Here is a 23,460-nt window from a genome sequence, read left to right on the forward strand (position 1 = left end):
AGACACAGCAGCATGTACAATGTATTTAAGGTTGGCCAGTGAGAGTGAAAAGCAACTCAAATGTAAAGCAATATAAAACAAATGCCAAGTGAGTGATAAGATAAAATCCAGGAAAAAAGAACGCTCTAACCTGAATGATGGATATGAGTCAAATAAGCAAGTAGGAAAATGAGAAGAAAAATGCACGTTCAAAACAGAAGCAAAACGCTTCGAATACCAGCATGTGGTCTTTACCTGTAGCCAGAAAATCTATTTAAGTTTATTTTTAAAATGTTTTTGCATTTAAAAAATCACATGGTGTTTTGTTTTCTAAAACAGTAAAATAACAGAAGAATTTAAGCTAAACTTTTCTAAAAGTAAATCTATAAAAAGAAAAAATGTGCTTACTTTCTAAGTATGAAATGTTACAAAGTTAAAGATAAAAGAAACTTTAGCAGCAAGTCTCCAATGGTTTATTGTCTGAGTATGTTATTAAATTTCATTCCCCAATGTGGCATTATGTTTTTCCATTTCCATTCTTAACTGTTACAAACTATAATGTTGAAATAGCAGAATTAGTATGTACATCTAATATAATAGGAATCCAAGATAGCTATTTTCCACCACTTATAAGTTAAGCTCATTCAATAATTTTATATAAAAAGATTGCTCATAATAGTCTTTTTTTCTATATTTAAAGCCCTGTATCTTGATGAACAATATTCAACAATTGCGGGTCCAGCTGGAAAAAATGTTTGAATCCATGGGAGGGAAAGAGGTGGGTATCTTTTTCTCCTACATTTGCTAAAAACCTACTTAGAGATTATTAGCAGCATATCTCTTGCTATGAAAGTGTCTTAATCTAGTTTTTACATGGTTAACTAAGAACAGGAAACGACAATAATCTCAAATGTCATTAACAACTAAAATGATTATTATCCACAACAGAATACTTTAGTAAATACATTAGAAGTGTGAATGGGAGGCAGAAGATAGTAGCCTTTGGTCTTAATGTGTGTGTGCATGTATGTTTGTGTGTGTAGTCATATGTACACACATATATATTTGTATGCTAATGACTTGTAAAATTCCACAAACTGTGTTTTTCACTGTCTTGTACAATGTCAGCTTGATATCAATGTTTGTTCTGAAATATGCTTTGTGGCGCTATTGGTCTTTGATGTACTGGTAGCTTATTTTTCACATCGAGAAAGCTCTGTCAAAAATGTGTTGTGTGATGTGTCTGTAATGTGTCATGTCTTTGTCCAACATCTTTGACTTGCAATTCCATGAGCAGAAGAAGGAAGGAGAAAGATTCTTTTATGAGGTTTGTGATAGTAAGCATCTTATCCCTTACCTGCCTGTTCCCTCCAACCCTCACTCCATACCTATAGACCATTGCATTTTCTACTTATTCCCATTTGCTTGTTTGGAACAGACAGACAGAGAAATACTAGCTATGCATCTGCATCTTCCTGCCTGCCACAGTCTTTTCTTTCATAAACTGACCTAAGCATTCAGGGATTGAGGACTGGAGAAGGTGCTGAGAGGGAGGGTCATGAAGCAGGGTTTCTCCCCATGCCCTTATTCCCCTCGAAACAATCTCAAGGGCAGCTATGTCAAGAATATGTAGATAAATACTTCTGTTTAAGATTCCTTTACAGTGTTCCTTCCCATGGGAAAGTTTATGAGATGTGCGTAATGCTAGGATGCATTTCAAAGTAAATATCCCTTTTATTTCTAAATTTATGTGACTATAAATGTTTCTTTTAAGATTGGCTCCTTCCCATGTGATTTTGCTTTTAACCCCAAGGAGATGTTTTTACACTTCCCCAATGTCTGTTTCTTTTTCACTATTTTGAAAAATGAACTTGCTATTTAGCATTCTACAATGGAGAAGCACTAGAATATATGTGTGATGATGCAAAACTTTAAAAAAATGAACCCTTATGAGCTGTGCCTTCATTGCAATCTCAGTTTTATTTGTATGAAATAAGGCCTCATTCCCTAAAGTGTGTTAATGCTTTATGTAAAGTTTGAGGGCATTGATCTTATTTTAAAATTATTCTGCTGAATTAGGTAGGCACAACCAATTAAGGAACATAATGTGAGATTTCCTTTTCAATTTTACTGATGTTTTATATTCAGACTTGAAGTCCACTTAGCATTTAGAAAAGTGATGAAGAAATTATTGATTTCATGTGGGAAATATTATCTCCTTTCTATAAATTTTAAAGCCCACAGATCATTTAAGAATAAACTTATATTTAAAATGTCATATTTCCATAAATTTCTCCTTAGGCTACTTACACTATTTCATTACTATTCTGTGTTTGAACTCTAATGTGAATAAGATATAGTTGAACTGAATTTAACCAGATAAATCAGACCTGTACTTAAAGGAAACTGGATGGGCCAAGCCACTTGCTAATTAAAAATGTTATAAAGTGGCTTGTTCACCAATCAAAAATGAATTCCTTATTTCAGATAGAATTGCTGGTTTGAAGTATACAGGTTTCACACTATTCATTTTATTTCAAATATATGACTAAACCATAGAACTCCTCCTCTTATTGAAGAAAATAATGAAAACAGAAATACTGAGCTTGGTACCTTCTCCCTTTAAAACTCTTGCAATGTCTATTTGCTAAACTCCTCAGACATGATTTAAGAAGAAAACGTAAATAAATCAGTGAAATAAAATGAATGCCTAGCTTCTAACAATGTAATCTGCTCCTTTATTTTTCTAAATATTTTTTTCATTTCTTTCCTTCCTCTCTTTACCCTTTTCTGTGATTTTCTGTTTCTCCTGTTTTCTTTTTCTCCTCTCTATGCATAGATCTTTTCTATTATTGTCTTCCATTTTCAGCTCAAAGTTTTAGGTAGGGCCAGTCAGCATTGGCATAGAGATTGATGATATGTCAGGAGGAAGCAAGACTTGCATTCAAGTCTGAGTGCATCATGTGTCCTTCCAGAAAATAGAAGCTTAATTGATACAGAATTATGTTAGAGTTTCTGATTACTCTGGTGTCTCTAGGCAACAGAATTTCAAAATAGTAAGCAGAGTTCTTCCAATATCATTGTATAAACATGGCAGTATCTAGATGGTTTCCTTAACTTGGGGCTTTTATAAAGATGAAAAAGGATTTCATTGAAAATTATAGAATTCACTCTTTGATATGAGAAAATTACAGAATTCACCCTTTGATATGCAACACTTGATACAGACATGTTCAGGGGCCTTTAAAAGTTATACAATGTGTTCTAATTCAAATTTCCAGTTTTTTCCTTACACTGGAACTGGTTGTAAAACCTTTGACTGGTATTATAACCAATTCCACTGTAAATAAGGGAAATATTCCAGGCTAGACTTTATTCTTCGTTTAAGAGTTTCTTTTTATTTTGTCCCCCACCATCTGTGCTGAGATATGTACTTCTTGCTATAAAAATTAAATAGCAAATAATTGCGTGTGCACTTGCTCAAAATGGTTTTTAATGCTATGTGTTTATTATCTGGCTTCTAACAACAGCATTGCTTTCCTCTAATATTATACTATCTGCAGAGTGCTGACTGCTTACAGGCATGACTGCATGCTACTGCAGCTCCCTGCTGCTTTAACCTGATCACCATGTAGTTGAGGCAGCTGTTTTTTCTTCACAGAATCAGCCTCTTTTCCCTCTGGAAATAAAAAGAGTGTTTAAAAACTTTTTTCAGTGGAGAAATCCACTCTTCATATGGAGTTCAAATGGAAGCATTGCTTAACACCATGGTGATCTTGGGATTATGCTGTTGCCAGTGGTTCCAAAAATGGTCACTTAAGCAATCACTATTAGACAGTTGCATGCACAATATCCTATGGGCCATGTCAGCACATTTACTTTCTAATGCCCTATTTAGGGAAAAAAAAGTCAAAAGAGAAAAGCAAACCACTAATTTTCTTCTCCTATAAAGTGATTTTCCAACACACTTCTCTACATACAAATCAGAGGCATGTTTTGGCATAACACCTCTGATTCTTCTAGAGAATATAAAAAAAAATATCTCACAAACCATGAAGAAAAACTAACCTGTAGGAATGGAGTACGGAGTCTGTTTTTTTAAAAAGCACCTCTGATGATTTTTTATGTGGATACAGTTTTGGGAATCACTATACTAAAACAAATAAAATAGCCAACCCATGTTGTAGATGTACTAGAGCTACAGGTTAATTTACACTAAAATCCCCATGTAATATTACCTGTCCCTTTATAACACAATAACAACAAAATGATTATCAGCATGATTACTTTAGGTTACATTATGTTAATAGCTTAATTATTTCATGAATATAATTTATTATCTAGCAATTGCAAATAATTACTTAGCTTGTATTTATTTTGTAGCAAAAACACATTGCTGCAGCCCATGAAAAGGACTTATCATTAATTTGCAATCTAATATATACAGGTATATGAAAAAAATCCAAAATTTAATTTCTTTTCAGGAAGTTATAAGATATGGATTCTGAAACTCTAAAGAACTTGTATTATGATCATTGATTTAGAAGGTGCATTAATCCTTCACAATATTTTATTGGTGCAATCGTTTTAAATGGTAGAATCCGTAGTTATCCATAAGCCCGCTAACTGTTGATGTTACTTCAAAATATAGTTAGCTGTTATTAAGACATTTAGGGAAAAAGGAGGGTTCATTTGTTCAGCTAAATTATTTTCAGCTGTTGAGCACAGGCAGATCAATTAGGTATAATGATAATGCTACTTGTATTGTTATGACTCAAAAAAGGATTGACTCTTCTGTGTCATATCATGGTAGTAAAATTTCCCATGAGAGTAACTTCACATAAGTCCAGGCAGAATACAGCCAAGGAATTTGGACCATAACCCCATTATTCTAAAAATATGTATATTTTAATGGTCAACTAAATTTTCCTTTTATTTCAGAGATGTATATCTATGTCTCTTTTAATTTTTAATGACAAATTTGATGTGTCAACTAGAAATTGCATCTGACTGCCCAAAAGTGTGTGTATGTAGCTCACTGATATTCATTGTAATACCTATTAGCCACATGGACCAAGTCATTAGCTAAGCAACCCTAGACCAGGAAGGAAAAACATTAATCTTCATCATTTTTCACTTGCCACTAGCTTCTCAACTTTATACGTGCTGAGGCAACAGGAGATGAAAGATCAGAGCTTCAAAGGAAATAATACTCCATGCCAGTAGTTCTTCTTGAACTTCAGCACGCATCAGAACTACCTGTTGAGTTTATGAAAAACACACATCACTGAACTCTACCCCCAGTGTATTTGATTCAGTACATTTGGGGCAGGGCCAGATGATTTGCATTTCTAAGGAATCTCTGGGTGACGCTGATGCTACCAGTCTGGGGACCATGCTTTGAGAATTACTGCTATATGCTTTCTGAAAAAGAATCAGGCCAGGTGTGGTAGCTCGTTCCTGTAATCCCAGCACTTTGGGAGACCAAAGTGGGTGGATCACCTGAGGTCAAGAGTTCGAGACCAGCCTAACATGGCAAAACCCTGTTTCTACCAAAAATACCAAAAATTAGCCAGGCATGGTGGTGGGCGCCTGTAATCCCAGCTACTCAGGAGGCTGAAGCAGGAGAATCACTTGAACCCTAGAGGCAGAGGTTGCAGTGGGCAGAGATCGCACCACGGCACTCCAGCCTGGATGACAGAGTGAGATGCTGTCTCAAAGAAAAAAGGAACAGATAATTAGAAAATAACACAGAATACTCATTTTTCTTATTTGTGCACCACTCCTGACCAGCCTACTTTCTGTGTTTTGAATCTTAAAAACACCTGAGATTCAAGGTGTTTGTGTGGAAATTGGGACCGCATGCAAGAGTGCAGGCAAGCATTTGTATTAAAGAATATGATAATCCCAAAATACAGGTAGTCGATTTGCAATCATATACAAAATTCTTGCAGTTTTTTAAGATTCTGGCCTTTATGCTTGTATTTTATATGTAATCTTATAAAAAATGGTGTTATAGTTAACAGAGGCCAAATTTTACGTTCAGGTTTCTAATCTGTCTCGCCTTTTCTTCTTAATATAGAAATATAAGTTACTAGTTAATAAATTAATAAGAATTAATCTACTGTTCTCATATTTTCAGGAATTACAAAATATAGAATAAATTATAAAGTATATATTAGATAATAAAATAGACAATTTCAAACTGTCACATTATATCTTTCAGTTCTAAAACTTTTCTAAAGCAATTTGGAAAGTTCTTGTTTAGTTAGAATATCCATTGTTGCCTACTTACATGTAGTTTATCTGCAGGTGGGCAGAAATTGGGGTACAAAATAAAAAGATTTTTTAATGCCTAGGGCCTCAAGAAGATTACAAGGTATAAGGGACTTGGTAAAACATAATTAGACTAGAGATGCCTTTTAGCACTTACTGAAGGATATTCAGAAGCCAGCTGTTCCACATCTTTCTCCACCACTGTAAGCATCTCTTCCCCTTGGGGCTGACAGCTGTATGAAAAAAAGATCTGAGCACACTGAATATGATGACAGAATTTACTCCTTCACTAATTCATTCAACAAATATTTATATGCTGAGCACTTGTTATGAGCTGTAAATTTTACTAGGAACTGGAGATACATTAATTACTAAGATGCAGACCCCACCGTCAAAGAACTTAGAAGTTTTTAGGGGAATCAGAGCAATTAAAGAGATAAGGTTTGTGAGAGAAAAACAACAAGAACACTTCCTAAACATGAACATATCCTTCAGATGAAAGTTTTAATTGTTATAACTTATCCTGCAACAATTCAGAAATAAACTCAAACCTCACCTCTTGTTGTATAAATAGAGGTAAAAAGGGAAATGTAATTTGGCTGAAGTCAGTAAAAGCAACCAGTTATAGCTTCATAGCCCCAGATAATAAGGAGAATTGAATGTTTGAAGTGCTGGCCTTTTATTCTGGCAACATGCAGAGACTGCCTGGTTTCTTTCTCCTCCTAACCATCTCTGCCATCTCTGCAATTAGATTTAATAAATTGAACTTAATGGAAAATTAAGAGAATAATAAGGGCCAATAAAGCAAATTATATTGAAGTGATTTAATAAATATGTTTAATAATTTAGCACTACTACCACATAAAGTTTAGCTAACTGCTAAGCTTTTGAAATTAAGAAAAGGTGCTGCTGAGGAGGTTGAAAGGTTTTTTGGTTGGCGAGCCATGTCAAAATGAAATACAGACCCAGTCAGGTGATGCTTGTTAACTTCATTTCCCAGAGCATTTAAGAGAGCTCAGAGGGTTACTCATATACTGCCAAGTCTCTTTAAACTCACCTCTCTCTGAACCTTAAGAAAACTTAAGGAGAAAGGACACATGCCCCAGCAAGGAAGGAGAGGGAGACAGCTTCACTTTAACTACGATCTTCTATAATAAATCTATTTCATTATGTTCTTGTGATCACCTTCAGTTGCTCATGCCTGCTTTAACAAACCATAAACCAATGCCGTTACTGGTAAAATTTAACTTCTTTAACCCAGTCAATTCTCTTTTTTGCCCTACTTAGCAGAATAGTCCTCAGGCACCCTGAGATAATGGCTCACAGAGAACACTCTGTCCCCAGCACTTGATGGTCAACAGGTCATGAATTCAATTGACTGGGTGGACTATATTCACATCGCTGAGCAGTGTTTTATAACAGATGCGAGAATGTGAAGAAACAGCCAAATGGGTCAGACAGAGTAGGACAGGGGAAAAGGGCAGAACAAAATTCTAAACATGAAGTGTCTCGTTGATTCTATTCCTAACTTATCCCTACCCAGTCCATTTTCACAATTAGCCAATAGATGCAACATACAAGCCCTAAATTCCTTTCCCATTGTTATAAAACAGGGATTCCTGTTTTTTTAATGAACATTTTCAGAAGAGAATTTCTTCAGAGGAAATAGTTTCTAAGAATGCTGCTCTTCAGTCCCCATGTGGCTCCAAAAGTGTAACACATTATCTGTGCCTTGGTTTTACCCATCTGGAAAAAAACGAGGAAGTTGAACTATGTGATTTCAGAAATTCTTTTTTTTTTCTAAATTTCTGTCATTATAAAGACAATCCACATGTTAGCAATCCATGAAGTAGAGGAATAGTGTATGTGCTGTAGGTGAGAAGGGAAAAAATGTTTAAGAGAAAAGAATGTCACATCACTTATATAAAGCTTGAATGTGTAATTTAAAGAAAAACAGTTCATAGAAACAGAAAAAGCCAAAATTCCTTATATTCACTAACTCAAAACTATATTGAGTGAATTATAAAAGGTAAGGCAATCTTTTTTTTTCCTTCAGTTGTCTAGACTGAAGAACCTCATTTAACATATCTCAAAGGCATTTCATTGATTTGAAGCACAGTGACAGTTGGATTTACTGCATACTCTCTTTAATTAGGATGGGAGACAGCTACTGATGTTCAACTTTTTGAAACCCAGAAGTTAGAAACATGAATTTATACAACTGATACCTCTAGCATAACATTCATGCAAATCTGAATAGGATACAGAAAATGCCATAGTCTGTCTGAAAATTGTCATGTAAGTTCTTGGAGTTTCTCCTTAAGAGACATTTTAAAACGAAACAAAAAACAGGGTAGTATGGTTAGAGCTGGGCACTTTTGTATCCAGTAGAGAGGACCATGTATTCTTTTACTTCTGACAACAAACCACAGTATTCATGCTGACACCACAGGCTTATGAAGTGATTTAGGGCATTTCCAGGAAAGTACCCTACTTCTAGATTCACTAGGGAATTTTTGCTGAATTCTCAGTCATATATTTTAAGTTGAAGTAGACCTTATAAGATGAAAAGATTCTGGTCAATTGGAAGATTTGAAGGAAAATGATCTTTTAAAAAGAAAAAAGAAAAAAAGCAAGAGCCCAGATAAGATTGTGAGAAGTTGCTTGAAGCAATTCCCTGGTGGAAAGCCAGCTAGAAGGATGATACACCTGTGTAATGATCATATTTGGGTTTATTACACCAGTTAGGAGGATGAAGGGGGGAAACAGGAAATAGGAACACAATGTGTAGATGATTACAGTGGGCTAGAGGAGAAAAATTCAGAATCTGGAAGTGAAGAGGACAAGACAGGTGGATAAAACATTTCAGAGATATCAGCAATCATATTTGTTATGGAAGTAAATATGGAGGGAAGAAAACAGAAGTCAAAGATGACTTTCACATTTCTGCCTTAAACAATTGTAGGCCATTAACCAAATCAGAGGAAATAAGATAAATAAGTTAAGAATGGTAATAAGTTGTGCTTTGATATGCTACAGCTGAAGTATGCATGGGCCATCAAAGTGGAAATTTACTAGGTACTTGGAAATATAGACATGATTCTCAGGCATGCTGTTAAGAATGTTGATAATAGATTTGGGGCCCTTAGCATATGGGTGATAGTTGAAGCCATGGGCATGAATTTAATTGCTCAAGGGGAGTACAGAGTAAAAAGAAAAGAAGATTGAAAAAGGAGAATTGAAGGACACTAATATTTAAGGGATATACAGAGGAGGAAAGTTAACAGAAGACACAGACAAATCACAGGCAGTTACAGAAGCAGGGAAGGACCTTGGGAAACAGAGCAAACAACAGTATGAATGAAGGCTAAGATAAATAAGGTCCTTGAAATTAAGAAATCATTGGTGACCATATGGAAACACGTCAGTGGCATATCTGTAGCAGAAGCAAGCCACATTGCAGAGAACTAATGAATGTTTAGGAGAAAAGGATGTGGAGTCAAGTTTGACACTGTTGTAAGCAGTCTGAAGATCAAAAGAAGGAAGGATATTGGCTAGATGTCAATGAGAATGTAGTTCCAAATAAGTTTGGCTTCTCTTTCATTGTCTGTTGTTTATTTTAACATAAATGTTACTTGAGCATATTTATAGGATGGGGTAATAAAATTAATGGTAGAGGGAATGAAAAGGGAAAGAGATAATTGATGGAACAAAATCCAAAAGAAGGAACCAAGAGTGCAAGTTAAACAGCATTTTTCTTGGAAATAAGGCTTTTTCATGGAACTAGAGGTGAAATTTTTATTTATTAATGTTTCAATGCAAAAATATTGGAGAGTATGAAACCCACCAGACTAATGATTAAATTTTGGCCGCTGGGGAGATGGCCAGGAAGTTACCTTCCTTCCTGATTTGCACTTCTTTACAGAAAATAACAGACCCGTAACACTGATGAGCTGAACACAGGAAAGATAGCTTAGTAGCCCGTAGGAAATGAAGGAAATGAGATAGTAATAAAGACTGTGGAGCAGAAATAAAATTCACACTAAAGATCTTTAATTTCTTCCATGCAAAGTCTATTTTTCAAGAGTTTATATTGAGCTATCTGAAGAGTTTAAATGACTTTTAAATGACTTTGCAACTCATTGGTTGTAACTCTAGCAAGAGCTTGAGGGTCAGTTTAACAATTGCTGCTGTAAGAGAATATATAACATGTATTTTCTTTAGATCTCTAGGGAAATAATCTTTTCTGGAAAACAAACAAACATGCAGTGTGGGTATGGTAACCATTCTTCTGAACCAAACAAATAGCAGGGAAACACCTGACATGGTCTGGCAATGAGACAGATATTTGAAATCAGGATTAACTTGATAACTCTGGAATATATGGTTGCTAAAGAATGAAAGATTTCAAGGGAAAAATATCCTATTCATAGTTAATGCAAGGTATCAGTCCAAGGAGATAAAGATGATATAGGACTGCTTCTGTGAAGGAATCTTCTATGCTTCTGTCTATCCTCACTTCCTTCCTCAACATGTGGTGAATGCCCATGCATGCAGGACACTGGGACAGATACCCACGATAGAAAAGTATGAACAAGTTCTGTGGAAGAGGTAGATTTATAAGAGAGCATTTAGAGAGAACACTGCATACACAGTTATAGTAAAGAGCATAGTCAGTGTAGAGACTAGATCTACTAACTGCCTAGGTCTAGCTACACTTGAGCGAAAATTTGCAAAAGGAGGTAATAAGTGAATTATCTTTTAAAGAAAAAGGAAAAGTAAGCCTTAAGGAAAATAACTTAAAAGATGTCTTTCTGGCTGGGCACGGTGGCTCACACCTGTAATCCCAGCACTTTGGGAGGCCAAGGCAGGTGGATCACCTGAGGTCAGGAGTTCAAGACCAGCCTGGTCAACATGGTGAAACCCTGTCTCTACTAAAAATACAAAAAAATTAGCTGGACGTGGTGGCAGGTGCCTATAATCCCAGCTACTCGGGTGGCCGAGGCAGGAGAATTGCTTGAACCCAGGAGGTGGAGGTTGCAGTGAGCCAAGATCGGGCTACTGCACTCCAGCCTGGGCAACAGAGTGAGATTCTGTCTCAAAAACAAAACAAAACAAAACAACAACTACAACAAAAAGTCTTGCCTACTAGCTGGCTCTCCCAGACAAGTTATATCTATTACCACAGCTCAATGGTATAAAATACCTCAATGGTGTAAAATTCAGTTAATACCTATGTGGGACTGTAGTTTATTCTGATCATCTGAACCATAATTTGGCAGCCTAGATTTTGGAATTCCCTAGCTCTTCATAGAGTGAAGAATTAAATCTGTCTTAAAAACTTTATTTTAAATTCAGAATTTGACTCAAAATCCTTAAATTTTCATTGTGTATATTCTTCATTACATAGAAACTTATTTTTTTAGCCAGCCAGCCAATTAAGTTGTTCATATACACATGCAAATTGAGTTTCTACTTTAGAATACACTGTGACTTATGAATGTTTGAAATTTTTCTGTTCTTTCCCTCTTAATTTTTGCTTTTAACAATAACTGTAAATAACAATACAAAAAGATTCAAGATAATTTTGATGTTATACTACTTATATAACTAGGATAAGGTTTAAACCTTTGAAAAAAGATTAGACTGCCTTTTACCTTTACAAAGTACCCAATAATTTTTAAAATATGCTATTGATAATTTAGGCAATGAGCTCTCAGCTCCCAATCTATTATTTCTTAAAATTTTACAAAATTTGTAGGAGTAAGAAAAATGTCCTCAATTTGGACACATAGAGTAATGCAGAAGAACTCAAAAACTGGTAGTTTTGCTACCTAAAGAGATTGTTTTATTATTAGATGAGTATGATAATTATGTCCATTATGCTCATTGTTGAAAAAGATCTGCAATTTGAAGAGCCATGTACATAGGCCTCAGAATTGCTTTGCCTGTTTTAATGGTGTGATTCAGATCACATAAACATTAAATACTTAACTGAAACTAAATCTTTTCCTTTTGTGGGAGGGACTGGTTACATGACAGAGACATTCCATCTGCACCTACTTAGAAACATACCTGTGTATCCAGAAATTAAAACTGTCATCCAATGTTCAAATCGCTGTAGTCTGGCAGTTTTAGGTTGTTAAGTAATAATTGTTTGATAAGAAATATCTATTCACCAAATACCTACGGTGGACTAAAATAATTCTATGAGAAAATAGCACAGTTTTGTGCAAGTGACCTAGGTAGCCATTTCTGTATGACTTTGAAGGCCTTATCTGGTGATAATCCTACCTCAATGTGAACAAATTACCTCAGTGTGTATATTAAACTAATATGAAAACCAAAACATTCTAAATAAGAAGCAACCCCCATTTCCTGAAGAAAATGCTACTTTCAGAGCGATTTCCTTGGAGGTGGTAGAGGTATGGGTGGGGAACTACCACACATGTGAGCAAGAAGTGGAGAGCCTGAAGAAAGCCACATGGGAGAACTTATATCTCATTCCCTCTTCCCCAACATTTTTATCAAATGCAATCAAGGTAAAATTGTTATTAGCACAATAACAAGAAAATATCATTTAAAAAGATTCAGCCTGCATGGTTCCTTAGGATTGGAGTGGAAAATCCACATATGTTTTCTTGATTAGGGGTTAGGGAGTTATAGTTTGTTAGGCAAATTGTGATTAAATTCATTATCCATATTTTAAGTCTTTTTAAAATAAGTATGTACTATCTAATCGTCTTTCTGAATTACTTCCCTGCAACTGGTTATAGTTGAATAGAACTCTTAGAAAGTGTGAGGCTCACAGATACGTTAATTTTCTCACTCTTATAGAAGTCTCTGTCTGTTATGGTAGCCTGTGTGTCTGGATAAGAGCTGTCAGCATAACTGATTACTGAGACAGAAGAAAAAAGATACAAGGAGTCCAGAAAAATCACATTGCCTCTGATAGAGGGCAGAAGCTAACCAATCCTGAAAGTTACCTGGATTTGAGTTAAAACTGATATAAAGGATTGGTTTGATATAATTAATAAAGTCTCAAATGCCAAATGCAATATTTGATTTTCATTCCAATGTTTTTAGTCACATCACTACAACTTACAGCTACCCAGCTACAGAGATATGTAAATAATTCTTCTTCCTAACAGTTCCTTAGTATCAGAAAGTACTGTTGGAGGATTATAGGACTTATGTCTAATACACACTCATAGGGACACTTCTTGTTTCTGGATCGGCTACCAGGAGTTTAAACTGATATTAGGTCCTATGTTTAGTTGGCATTCTTCGATTCTCTTACTTATACTAAGTCATGCTTTAATTTGTTTTACTCCCCAAACTTGGCTTTATCCTGTACTCTTCTTTTCAATAGTAGATCAGCTTGGGCAAGAACTAATGATATTAATGGTAGGAAACTAAATTTCTAAAGGTAGAAACAGAGAAAGAGTCACATTCCAATTTCAGAGAATATTTCAGATTGCTATTTACATGAATTTCTCTCTGCTTGATATGATAGATCTATTATCCTGAACTTTCAGCTGTAAATTAGCAACCAGGAAGAAAAGTCATGCCTATCGTCTCCAGAAAAACATGAGAGTGCTTGCATACCTTGTCTATCCTATTACTCTTAATTCCAAAGTTGGGGAAATATGAAAACACCTTTAAATAATGCACAACACAATATTCAAAAGTTAATTTTTAACAACTTTTATTCTTAATGTGCCTATTTATTTACAGGGATATTAAAGATTTAAATAAATTTTGAAGCAACACATATATTCAGCTGAAGTATAACAGGTTTTCTAAATTATGGAATTATGTTCTGGAGGATATTTTTGTCATGCCTTGCATCTCATTGCTATAACCAACAAAGGCTTCGCTATCTAGCTGTTATTTGTATGCATGCCTTGAATTTCAAACAATTTTTTTGTATATGAGAACCCCTTGGTTTCTTTAAAGTTTCCTAAATGTTTAGATTTGATTTCAAAGACCAAAAAAGAAAAAAAATAGAAGACAAAAAAGCTTACATTTTGTTTGGAGTTACCATATAATAATCAAAATGCTTGTAAGTGAAACAGAGGCATACTTTCTCAAAACTCCAAAGTAATATTGTTTATGGTCTCTCTGCAGCTAGATTCTGAAGCTAGTACTATTCTAAAAGAACTTCAGGTTAAGCTCAGTGGGGTCCTGGATGAGCTCAGCGTCACTTATGGTGAAAGGTAAGTGGCCTCTGTTATCATTATCTAAATAAGATAATTAGGTGTCAGTTCATGATATTCTTGCCTTCAGTGCTGTTTCCTCTGACTGACTAAATCTATTTAACTTCAAGACCCAATCTAAATGTCATTTTCTCTGAAACGTCTGTTATGACCCCATAATCTAATAGTGCTATCTCGCTATGCACTCCCTAGAACTCTGTGCATCCTTCGGTTGGATAACACCTATAACACTACTCTCTAAGTTTTGTTTTACCTGTCTATTTCCCACACTCAGGACAGAAACCATATCTCGCACCTATATGCAGTTCTAGTGTTTAGATTTTGGTGACTGGCTATTGAAAGACTAAAGAAAGGGAGGGAAGAAAAGAGAAAAACTTCATATATATAAGAAGTATGAGTTGTATTCATACCATACATATCAGTGTGGTTGCACTCAGTATAGCTGGATCAACAATCCTGTACCAAATTGTCAGGATTCTTGGTTTTAGGGCCTAGCAATCTGAATACAACTACCCCATGGGAAGGAGTTTGGAAACTATTGATATATCTATATATTTTAAATGTTTGTTAAAACTGGCTTTATCTGTGATATGATTCTAAAGAAAGATAAGTTCACCCTAGTTAAATTTCACTTCAGTTCTGTAGGAAAAAGCTATCACCTCATCAAAATGTTAAAATAGATAGGAAAGAAAATATATTTTTGAAGAGGTTCATTAATATAGAATTTGCTTTAAATATTAGTTCAATAACTGTTGTATTATTTTAAACTACATGTTCAGTTTTCAAAAGAGACTATAAAGATTGCTCTTCAGGGCCGGGTGCGGTGGCTTACGCCTGTAATCCCAGCACTTTGGGAGGCCGAGGAAGGTGGATCACGAGGTCAGGAGATCGAGACCATCCTGGCTAACACGGTGAAACCCCGTCTCTACTAAAAATATAAAACAGACAAAAAAAAATGTAGCCGGGCGTGGTGGCGGGTGCCTGTAGTCCCAGTTACTCGGGAGGCTGAGGCAGGAGAATGGCGTGAACCCTGGAGGCGGAGCTTGCAGTGAGCCGAGATCGCACCACTGCACTCCAGCCTGGGTGACAGAGACTCCGTCTAAAAAAAAAAAAGATTGCTCTCTTCAGGTAGGGACTATCTCTGGCCACCACTCATCACCTATTGTTGTGTTTTAGAAAGATCCACTATTAATAAACATTTATCAGTTAGTTATGCCATTTTTTAAATAAGAAAGACAAAAGACTCTGAAAGCATCATATTTTTCTTCTTAGATGTAGGAATAAAGCAGAGTGAAGAATAATCTCCCACTTAGGCTTCTCTTCATTATCAGAGGTGTGTCTGTAACTTCCTTAAGCAAGGTGGCCTTGTCTTCATGGAACTCACCTTCAGGGCTCAGCTGCTGAGCCAGAGGAGCCTTGCTGTGTTGAGCCAAGGGTAGTCACTCTGCCTCTGCAGTGTTGTTAGCTGACGCGATGATCCTGCCTACTTCATCGGGATGTTAGTCAGCAATTTCAAGGTTCTGTTTACCTGAAGTTGGAGAAACATAGATTGTTCCAGAGATGTGGGGTTCATTGGCTCTGACTTGGGGTGACACTGAGAGATGAAGAGGCCTTTGCTGAGCCATTTCAGGCATGTCTGTCTTTGTTCTAGTTGCAAATTAACATGGGGTTAGCAGAAAGACTGTTGCCTTCAGCCACAGAGGCAACATTAGAGATTATTTAGCAAAGTCAGGGGGAGGAAAAAAAAGAGGTCAGGAATAGCTAGAGTTGTTCGGAACCTTATGGAAAATAAGATGACTAAACAGAGTAGAAACTAGAATATAAGTAAAGTATATTTAAATTATTTTCTGTAAAATATCTAAATCATTCTGATGATAAGTGCTTTTTGTTTTGTTTGGGGAGGTGGAATATTCAGGTTATAAAGGCTAGAATATGTTTTCTGATTCAAAAGATAGCTGGATAAACCACAGTTATGAAAGAAGGAGTAGCGTCCTTAGGAGTACACTTGAAGAGCTTTATTTGTATGAAGCCAGCTATTTGAGCCTAAATAGTAAAACCTGCAGCTACCCAGAATCCATTTATTATTGATTTTTTAAATATAGGAAAGAATTTAGTGCTCTGTTCAATTAGGGTTTATTAGGACTATTGGAATAAATGGGCCACATGTCATGCTTTCCTCATAAAAAGTATAATTATTATATCCTTGTTGCTATGTTGCTACGGCTTTATTCCTCACACTACCAATCAGGTCTATATTCTACTCTCAGGGTAGAAAAGTCTACAGTAATCAATGTGATCATGCTGTGAAGTCACAATGCACAATTTTCATCTGAACCTACTCTTCTTAAGGTCTAAATGGGCAGTGTAGAGTTTTAGAATTAAGTGCATAATTAATTGTAAAAATCCACCTGATTTTATGTTATTAAAACTCATGATTAAATAATTCTACTATATGCAGCTGTTAGAATGTCTTTGCTGTAAAGTCAGAGCTGAGCCAAACCACACATTTGTGGAATCCTGACATGCTCACAGGGCACCTACCTGGGAACTGAGACTAAGTGATATAACCTCAATAATAACTTGAAGATGGTCTTAAAATTTTCAAAGGGTGTGCCACTAGGGTTTCTGCTTACACATGTTTTGCAGTTTGGTTTTTGGTTTGCTCCTTTATTTTTTTTCTTATTAACCAACATCTTTAGTACTAGAGGCTGGCTAGATTAAGTAAACAAAAAAATTCAGAAATATTTCATAGGCATTATTTTGTGAGTGTGCGGCTCCTTGGGTGCTCACAAAATCTGTAATTATTTACTGGCACTACTTTTATTCAAACCAGTTAATACAGGCTTTTTTTTAAACGTTTTCTTTTTTCTATTTTTCTTTTTCTAGTCTTTTCTTTTTCTATTTTTTCACATAATAGGAACATAAATAAATTTCACATAATAGGAACATAACTGTCATACCCCTTGTCCAGTCTATCCCCCGACCCCAATGCTCTAATTTGAAAATCAGTGCAAAATCAGTCTATCTCCCCACCCCAATGCACTGATTCGAAAATCAGTGCAAAAGAAAGTAGTCATTTCAAAGGTGATTTTGACTACAGCCAGCAGGATCATTGATGACCCAGTGGTAAATCAACTAGTTCAAAATATTTTCAACATGATTTGCCTTCGTTTTCTATTGCCCCAAGTATCTACTACCTTTACTTTGATTAAATACACACTCCACCACAAACAACATCCCCTTCCTCATTTCCCCCACCATCTCTTGCAACCTCTGCCTGACAAAAGTGCAAAGGCAGCTTCAGCCAGATAAAAGTGAAATAATCAAGGATTAGACTCTCTCAGATGGCAGCTTGGACGAGAATGTTCCTTTAAAGCAGATAAATATGCAGAGAGCCAAGAAATGAGACAAATTCAAAGGAGCCAGCTGAGATGCAAGGATCAAGGAACCAAATGTAAATGCCAAGCCCAGAGGGGCAAGAATAGTGTTGCCAACAGTAAAGAAATCCAAGAATTCAGGAGCCAAAAATGGAGACAGATCAAACATGATGGTAGAAGTGAAATCAGGCCTTGAATATGTACACAAAATTATGAACAAGTGTATGTATAACCCTGCTATTAAAGGCCCAGAAGCAAGAAAAACACCCAAGTTGTGATAATTTAACATTTATTAAAATTTTTCCATATTAGGCATGGAAATATGTATATAGAAAACCAAATATAGAAAACCAAAAACTAGAAAAATGAAATACTTAACAAGAGGTCAACTAAAATATTTCCATAATGTAAATGCTAAAATGAAAGTTCTCATATTTGCTCTAAGAACAAAACACTGTGCCTGTTCTGTTCATTGATATATCTTCAGCACCTGGAACAGTGATTGGCACATAATAGTTTACTAAATATGTGGAGAATGTATGCATGAATAAATAAACATGTATATTTTATTTAATAAAAGCATTATATAGTGAACATTCCTAAACTTCTATTTAAAATCTGAGGAATTTATGCATTTGGATACTTCTCAAATACTAACTGTATCATCATTGTGTGTGGAGGAGGAGAGGAGTGGGATTGACTTGACTACAATACTAAAATGAATTCCCTCTTTCTCCTCATTACCATTCCAATGATTTGACCATTTTCCAAGTTTTCATTTATCTTCATTCTCCTAAGTAGTTTTTCTTGCCTGCCCACACATGTGTTATTATTACTCCTATTGTTAGAAACATGAAAATAGCAGACAATATAGAGGAATGGTGATGATGCTAAGAGTCTCCAAGATTTGAATATCTTACTACTTGCCATGCTTACTTAGGTAAGAACCATCAAAACTGGTGTAGGGGATATACAGAATGAAAAAAGCAATACGAAATATTGCTCTTCGCGACATTTAAATCCTTAGAGTGGGTGAGGCAATAGAGGTAGGTGGAAGGAGATGGTCCACTGATGCATTCAACACATATTTCCTTTTTAATAGCTTTATTGAGATATAATTACCATATAAAAATTATGTATACTTAAGGTATACAACTTTGTTTTGATATACATATCCATTATAAAATGATCGCCACATTCCAGATAATTAACGTATCTATCACCTTCATGGAGTTGCCATTTGTGTGTTTGTGTGTGTGCATGTGTGTGTGCTGAGAACATTAAGATCTGTCCTCTTAGCAAATTTCAAGTATATAATGCAGCAGTTTTAACTATTGTCCCAATATTTCTTGCACAACCTCTTTGTGCCAAGCATGGCATCCTGTGCCATGGTATGGGCATGCAGCACTGAACAAAACAAAATTCCTGCTCTCATGGGGCTTACATTGTAGGGAGGGAAACAGGCAATAAGCAAATAAATTAAATTATGCAGTGCGTCATATAATGAGGAATGCCATTGAGAAAAAAAAGAACAATAAGGGAACAGAGATTGATAGGAATGCCATTTCAGCTTGAGTGAACAAGGAAGATTTCTCTGAAGTGATATTTGATATATGCCTGAAATAAACAAGGGACCAAGAGAGCTATGAGAATTTCCTTCCATGGCAGAGGGAATATAACAGTGGCCATGGGATAAGAGTGTCTTCAGAGAATTCTAAGAACACCAGGAAGTCTATTGCGGCTGGTGCAATGAAACAGAAGGAAGAGTGGCAAGAAATGAGATCAGTGAGATTGCCAGCACCAGATTATGCTGGGCTTTCAGTCTGTCAAATATATCTAGAGTTTTTTCTAAGTGGAGTTGGAAGCTATTGAAGATTTTTAGCAAAGGAGGAACATGATCTGGTTTTTATTTTAAAAGGCTATCTGTAGAGGGTTGAACAGAAACAATTTAGGAAATTATTGCACAGGTTCAAGTGGGAGGATGGTAAAGGGGTCTATAGTGGCATTTTTGGAAGTAATAATAAATCCTCAGATTTAGGATACATTTTGCTGATAGGTTGGATGTTGAGTATGAGAAACTCATCAGACTTTGAAGTGGAAAGATTGCATGGGCAGTTAAATAAAATAGTCTGGAGTTTGGGTTAGAAGTCAGGTCTGCAGATGTGAATCTGAGAACCACCAGTATATAGATGCTATGGAAGCCATGGGACTAGATGTGATTGCCAAGAAAGTGATGGCTGGTGGAGAAGTGAAGTGGTCCAAGGATGAAGCCCAGAGGATCACAGTGTAGGATTTCCAAATAAAATACAGAACACTCTCAGTTAAAATTGAATTTTAGATACATACGGAATAATTTTTAGCATAATTGTGTTACAAATATTACGTGGCCATGTTTGTACTAAAACTATTCACTGTCTGAAATTCAAATTTAACTCGGTGTCCAGTGCTTTCCTTTGATAAATATGGCAACCTTACTCTAATGGTTAGAGGTCAGGCAGTTGAGGAGGAGCAGCCTGTGAGGTCAGAGGAAAGACAAGAAGGTGTGGAGTCACAGAATCCAAATGAAGAAGGTGTATCCAGATGCCAAGAGTGTTTCTTTTTTTTTAACAACAAATTTTATTGAAATATAATTCACATACCATAAAATTCTCCCATTTAAAATATGCAGGTGAGTGGTTTCTAGCATATTCACAGAATTGTGCAACTCTCACCAAAATCTAATTTTAGAACACTGATATCACCACAAAAAAGAAACCCCATACCCAGTAGCAATAAATGCCATTCCACTCTCCTTTCCAGCCCTAGGAAACCACTAATCTCCTTTCTGTCTCTATGGATTTGCCTATTCTGGATATTTTATATAAATCGAGTCATACAATATGTGGTCTTTTGTGACTGGCTTGTTTACTTAGCACAATGCTTTTAAGCATACGGTTGATTTATATGGTGGCAGTGGCAGTACTTCATTTTTCTTTTAACTTTTGTGTTATGTTCAGGGGTATATGTGCAGGTTTGTTACACAGGTAAACTTGTGTCACAGGGGTTTGTTATACACATTATAATACATCATCCAGGTATTAAGCCTACTACCCATTAGTTGTTTTTCCTGATCCTCTCCCTCTTCCCACCCTCTACCCTCCAACAGACCCCACTGTGAGTTGTTCCCCTCCACGTGTCCATGTGTTCTCATCATTTAGGTCCATTGTGGAAGACAGTGTGGCAATTCCTCAAAGACCCAAAGACAGAAATACCATTTGACCCAGGAATCTCATTACTGGGTATATACTCAAAGGAATATAAATCATTCTACCATAAAGACACATGCATGCATATGCTCATTGCAACACTATTCACAATAGCAAAGTATGGCATCAACCTAAATGCCCATCAACCCTAGACTGGATAAAGAAAACATGGTACATATACACCATGAAATACTACTCAGCCAAAAAAAGGAACAACATCGTGTCCTTTGCAGGGACATGGATGGAGTTGGGGGCCATTATCATTAGCAAACTAACACATGAACAGAAAACCAAATACTGCAAGAGTCTTTCTAGAGCAGTCATTTTCCCAAACCGTGCTCAGAGGAACATCTCAACTGTGACTATCAGAGGTGGGGAATGAATGAACCTCCACTCAAATTAATTCAACCTGGAGAACAGCACTTTTATCTGCCTTACTTATAAGTATTACACGTAAGCTTTCATTGCAACAAAAATTTTTGCAGTTAAGCAATGAATTCGAAAACTCATGAGGAGGGGAATTCACACCGGTTGAAACAGATCAAAATCCTCAGGGTGAAATTGAAACAGGCTCAGGCAAAACATATTCTTATATTCTAGAATTTATATTCTTTATTTTTAGTTTCCAGGTTATAATTGAAGAGTGTATAAAACAGATGAGTTTCGAACTAAATCAAATGAGAGCAAATGGAAACACCACATCTAATAAGAACAGTGCAGCAATGGATGCAGAGATTGTGTTAAGATCTCTTATGGATTTTTTGGACAAAACGTAAGTTTTTTTTCCCAGTTTTCTCTTTACTTATTGCCCTAAATTTGACTTGTAAGGCTTTAAGAGAAACATTGATTTCCTCTGTGTAAGGTAGCATTAAAAGTCTTTCTATAGAAATAAATGAATTCAAAGATAAATAAATAAATTCACTAAAAAGCAACATACCTTTAATTGATTACTAGATAAAAATAAATTAGGAATGACTTTGTACAAGAAAGGAAAGAAAAAGGGGAAATAAATTTTATAACTAAGGAGGTTGCTGTTCTGAGGCAGAGAAAGATTTAGAATTTCATGTTCCTTGGATAACATATTGTTTTCAATCCTCCTGGACATAGAGAAAGACTGAGCTGAGTCCAGAACATCTGATTTCATGTCAGAAACCTGATGAAAAAGAGAATAGCACAAATATGACTAGAATTAACTTAGCTCAGAGGCAAGCAGATAGCTGCCTGACCCAACCTTCAATAACGATTTATTGAGTGCTCACCTGTGTCAAACCATATTCTACACACTGGACAGTGATGAAAAAGAAAGCTGAAGTCCCTGATACCATAGAGATTACAATTTAGTAGTGGTGGGAGTGCGTGGGAATGCAGGCCATTATGACTGACTAAGACAAATTCTTAACCTGAAAGTTTGGTTGGTTGCTCTGTTTGTTTTTAAGGTTTTTGTTCTGTTCCTACTCTTAGAAGTTCTAATTTAGTAAGTTTGAGGCAGGGTCAAAGCACCTATATTTTGTAATGTGTCCACAGCTGGGATTGGGAATCGTTGATCTAAAGCAACCAGAAACATGATTTCTTAAACACTGATACTCAAAGCCAGAACTGAATGTAGAAGAGAAAAGTGAATAATAATTTTGAATGCCTACCAAGGGACCAGTGTCATATATGTTAGTTTACATAATCTCATTTATTATTGTTGTGGCAAACTAATATCAAAAGGACCAAGATTTAAATAAAAGAAAAATTACAATGTCTTTCTTTAAAGACAAGGACAACGGTCATCCCACTGTGCTGCTGCTACCACCAGCACACGTAGACACCACTGCATCGCTGCCACCAGCCATTGCCCCAACAAAGTGCTTTGGCCAGCACTTTCCATCAGACTGTTGTTATCGGAAGACCAGGAACACCTTTGCCCCTCCAGTGCAGCAGGTGCTTATCCTTAAGGAGACAGAAAACAAAGTAATGGGCCTGGTACCAAGCCCCAGGGTTAGGGCATGCAATCCAGGAATGCCAAGTTAAGCCTTGGCCCCCTGAAATCTTCCAGAAATGAAGCCAGTTGACTTTGACTGAACCCAATGTATACCACAGTCAAATCCTCAAAGCCTCAAGGGCATGAAAGAACATAAAAGCAAAAAAACACTATTCAAACAACAGCAACTTAAAAGATTAAAGGAATATTAGCCCATGCAGATGAGAAAGAACCAGCATGAGAACTCTGGCAACTCAAAAAGCCAGAGTGTCTTACTACCTCCAAACAACCACACTAGCTACCCAGCAATGGTTCTTAAACAGGCAGATGTGGCTGAAATGACAGATAAAGAATTTGGCATCTGGATAGGAGAAAAGATGAAAATTCAGGAGGAAGTC

General features: G+C 36.0%; 1 protein-coding gene across 1 annotated transcript in view; it reads left to right on the plus strand.

The window, feature by feature from the left end:
* UNC13C (unc-13 homolog C) overlaps positions 1–23,460 on the plus strand; it is a 662,499-nt gene that overhangs the window by 543,867 nt on the left and 95,172 nt on the right. Inside the window, exons 23-25 of the mRNA XM_063652632.1 lie at positions 680–757; positions 14,386–14,474; positions 21,719–21,868. Coding sequence (XP_063508702.1) covers positions 680–757; positions 14,386–14,474; positions 21,719–21,868 — 317 coding nt within the window. The remainder of the gene's footprint in view (positions 1–679; positions 758–14,385; positions 14,475–21,718; positions 21,869–23,460) is intronic.

The sequence above is a fragment of the Pongo pygmaeus genome, chromosome 16 (genome assembly GCF_028885625.2).
Source record: "Pongo pygmaeus isolate AG05252 chromosome 16, NHGRI_mPonPyg2-v2.0_pri, whole genome shotgun sequence".
In the NCBI taxonomy this organism is placed as follows: domain Eukaryota; kingdom Metazoa; phylum Chordata; class Mammalia; order Primates; family Hominidae; genus Pongo; species Pongo pygmaeus.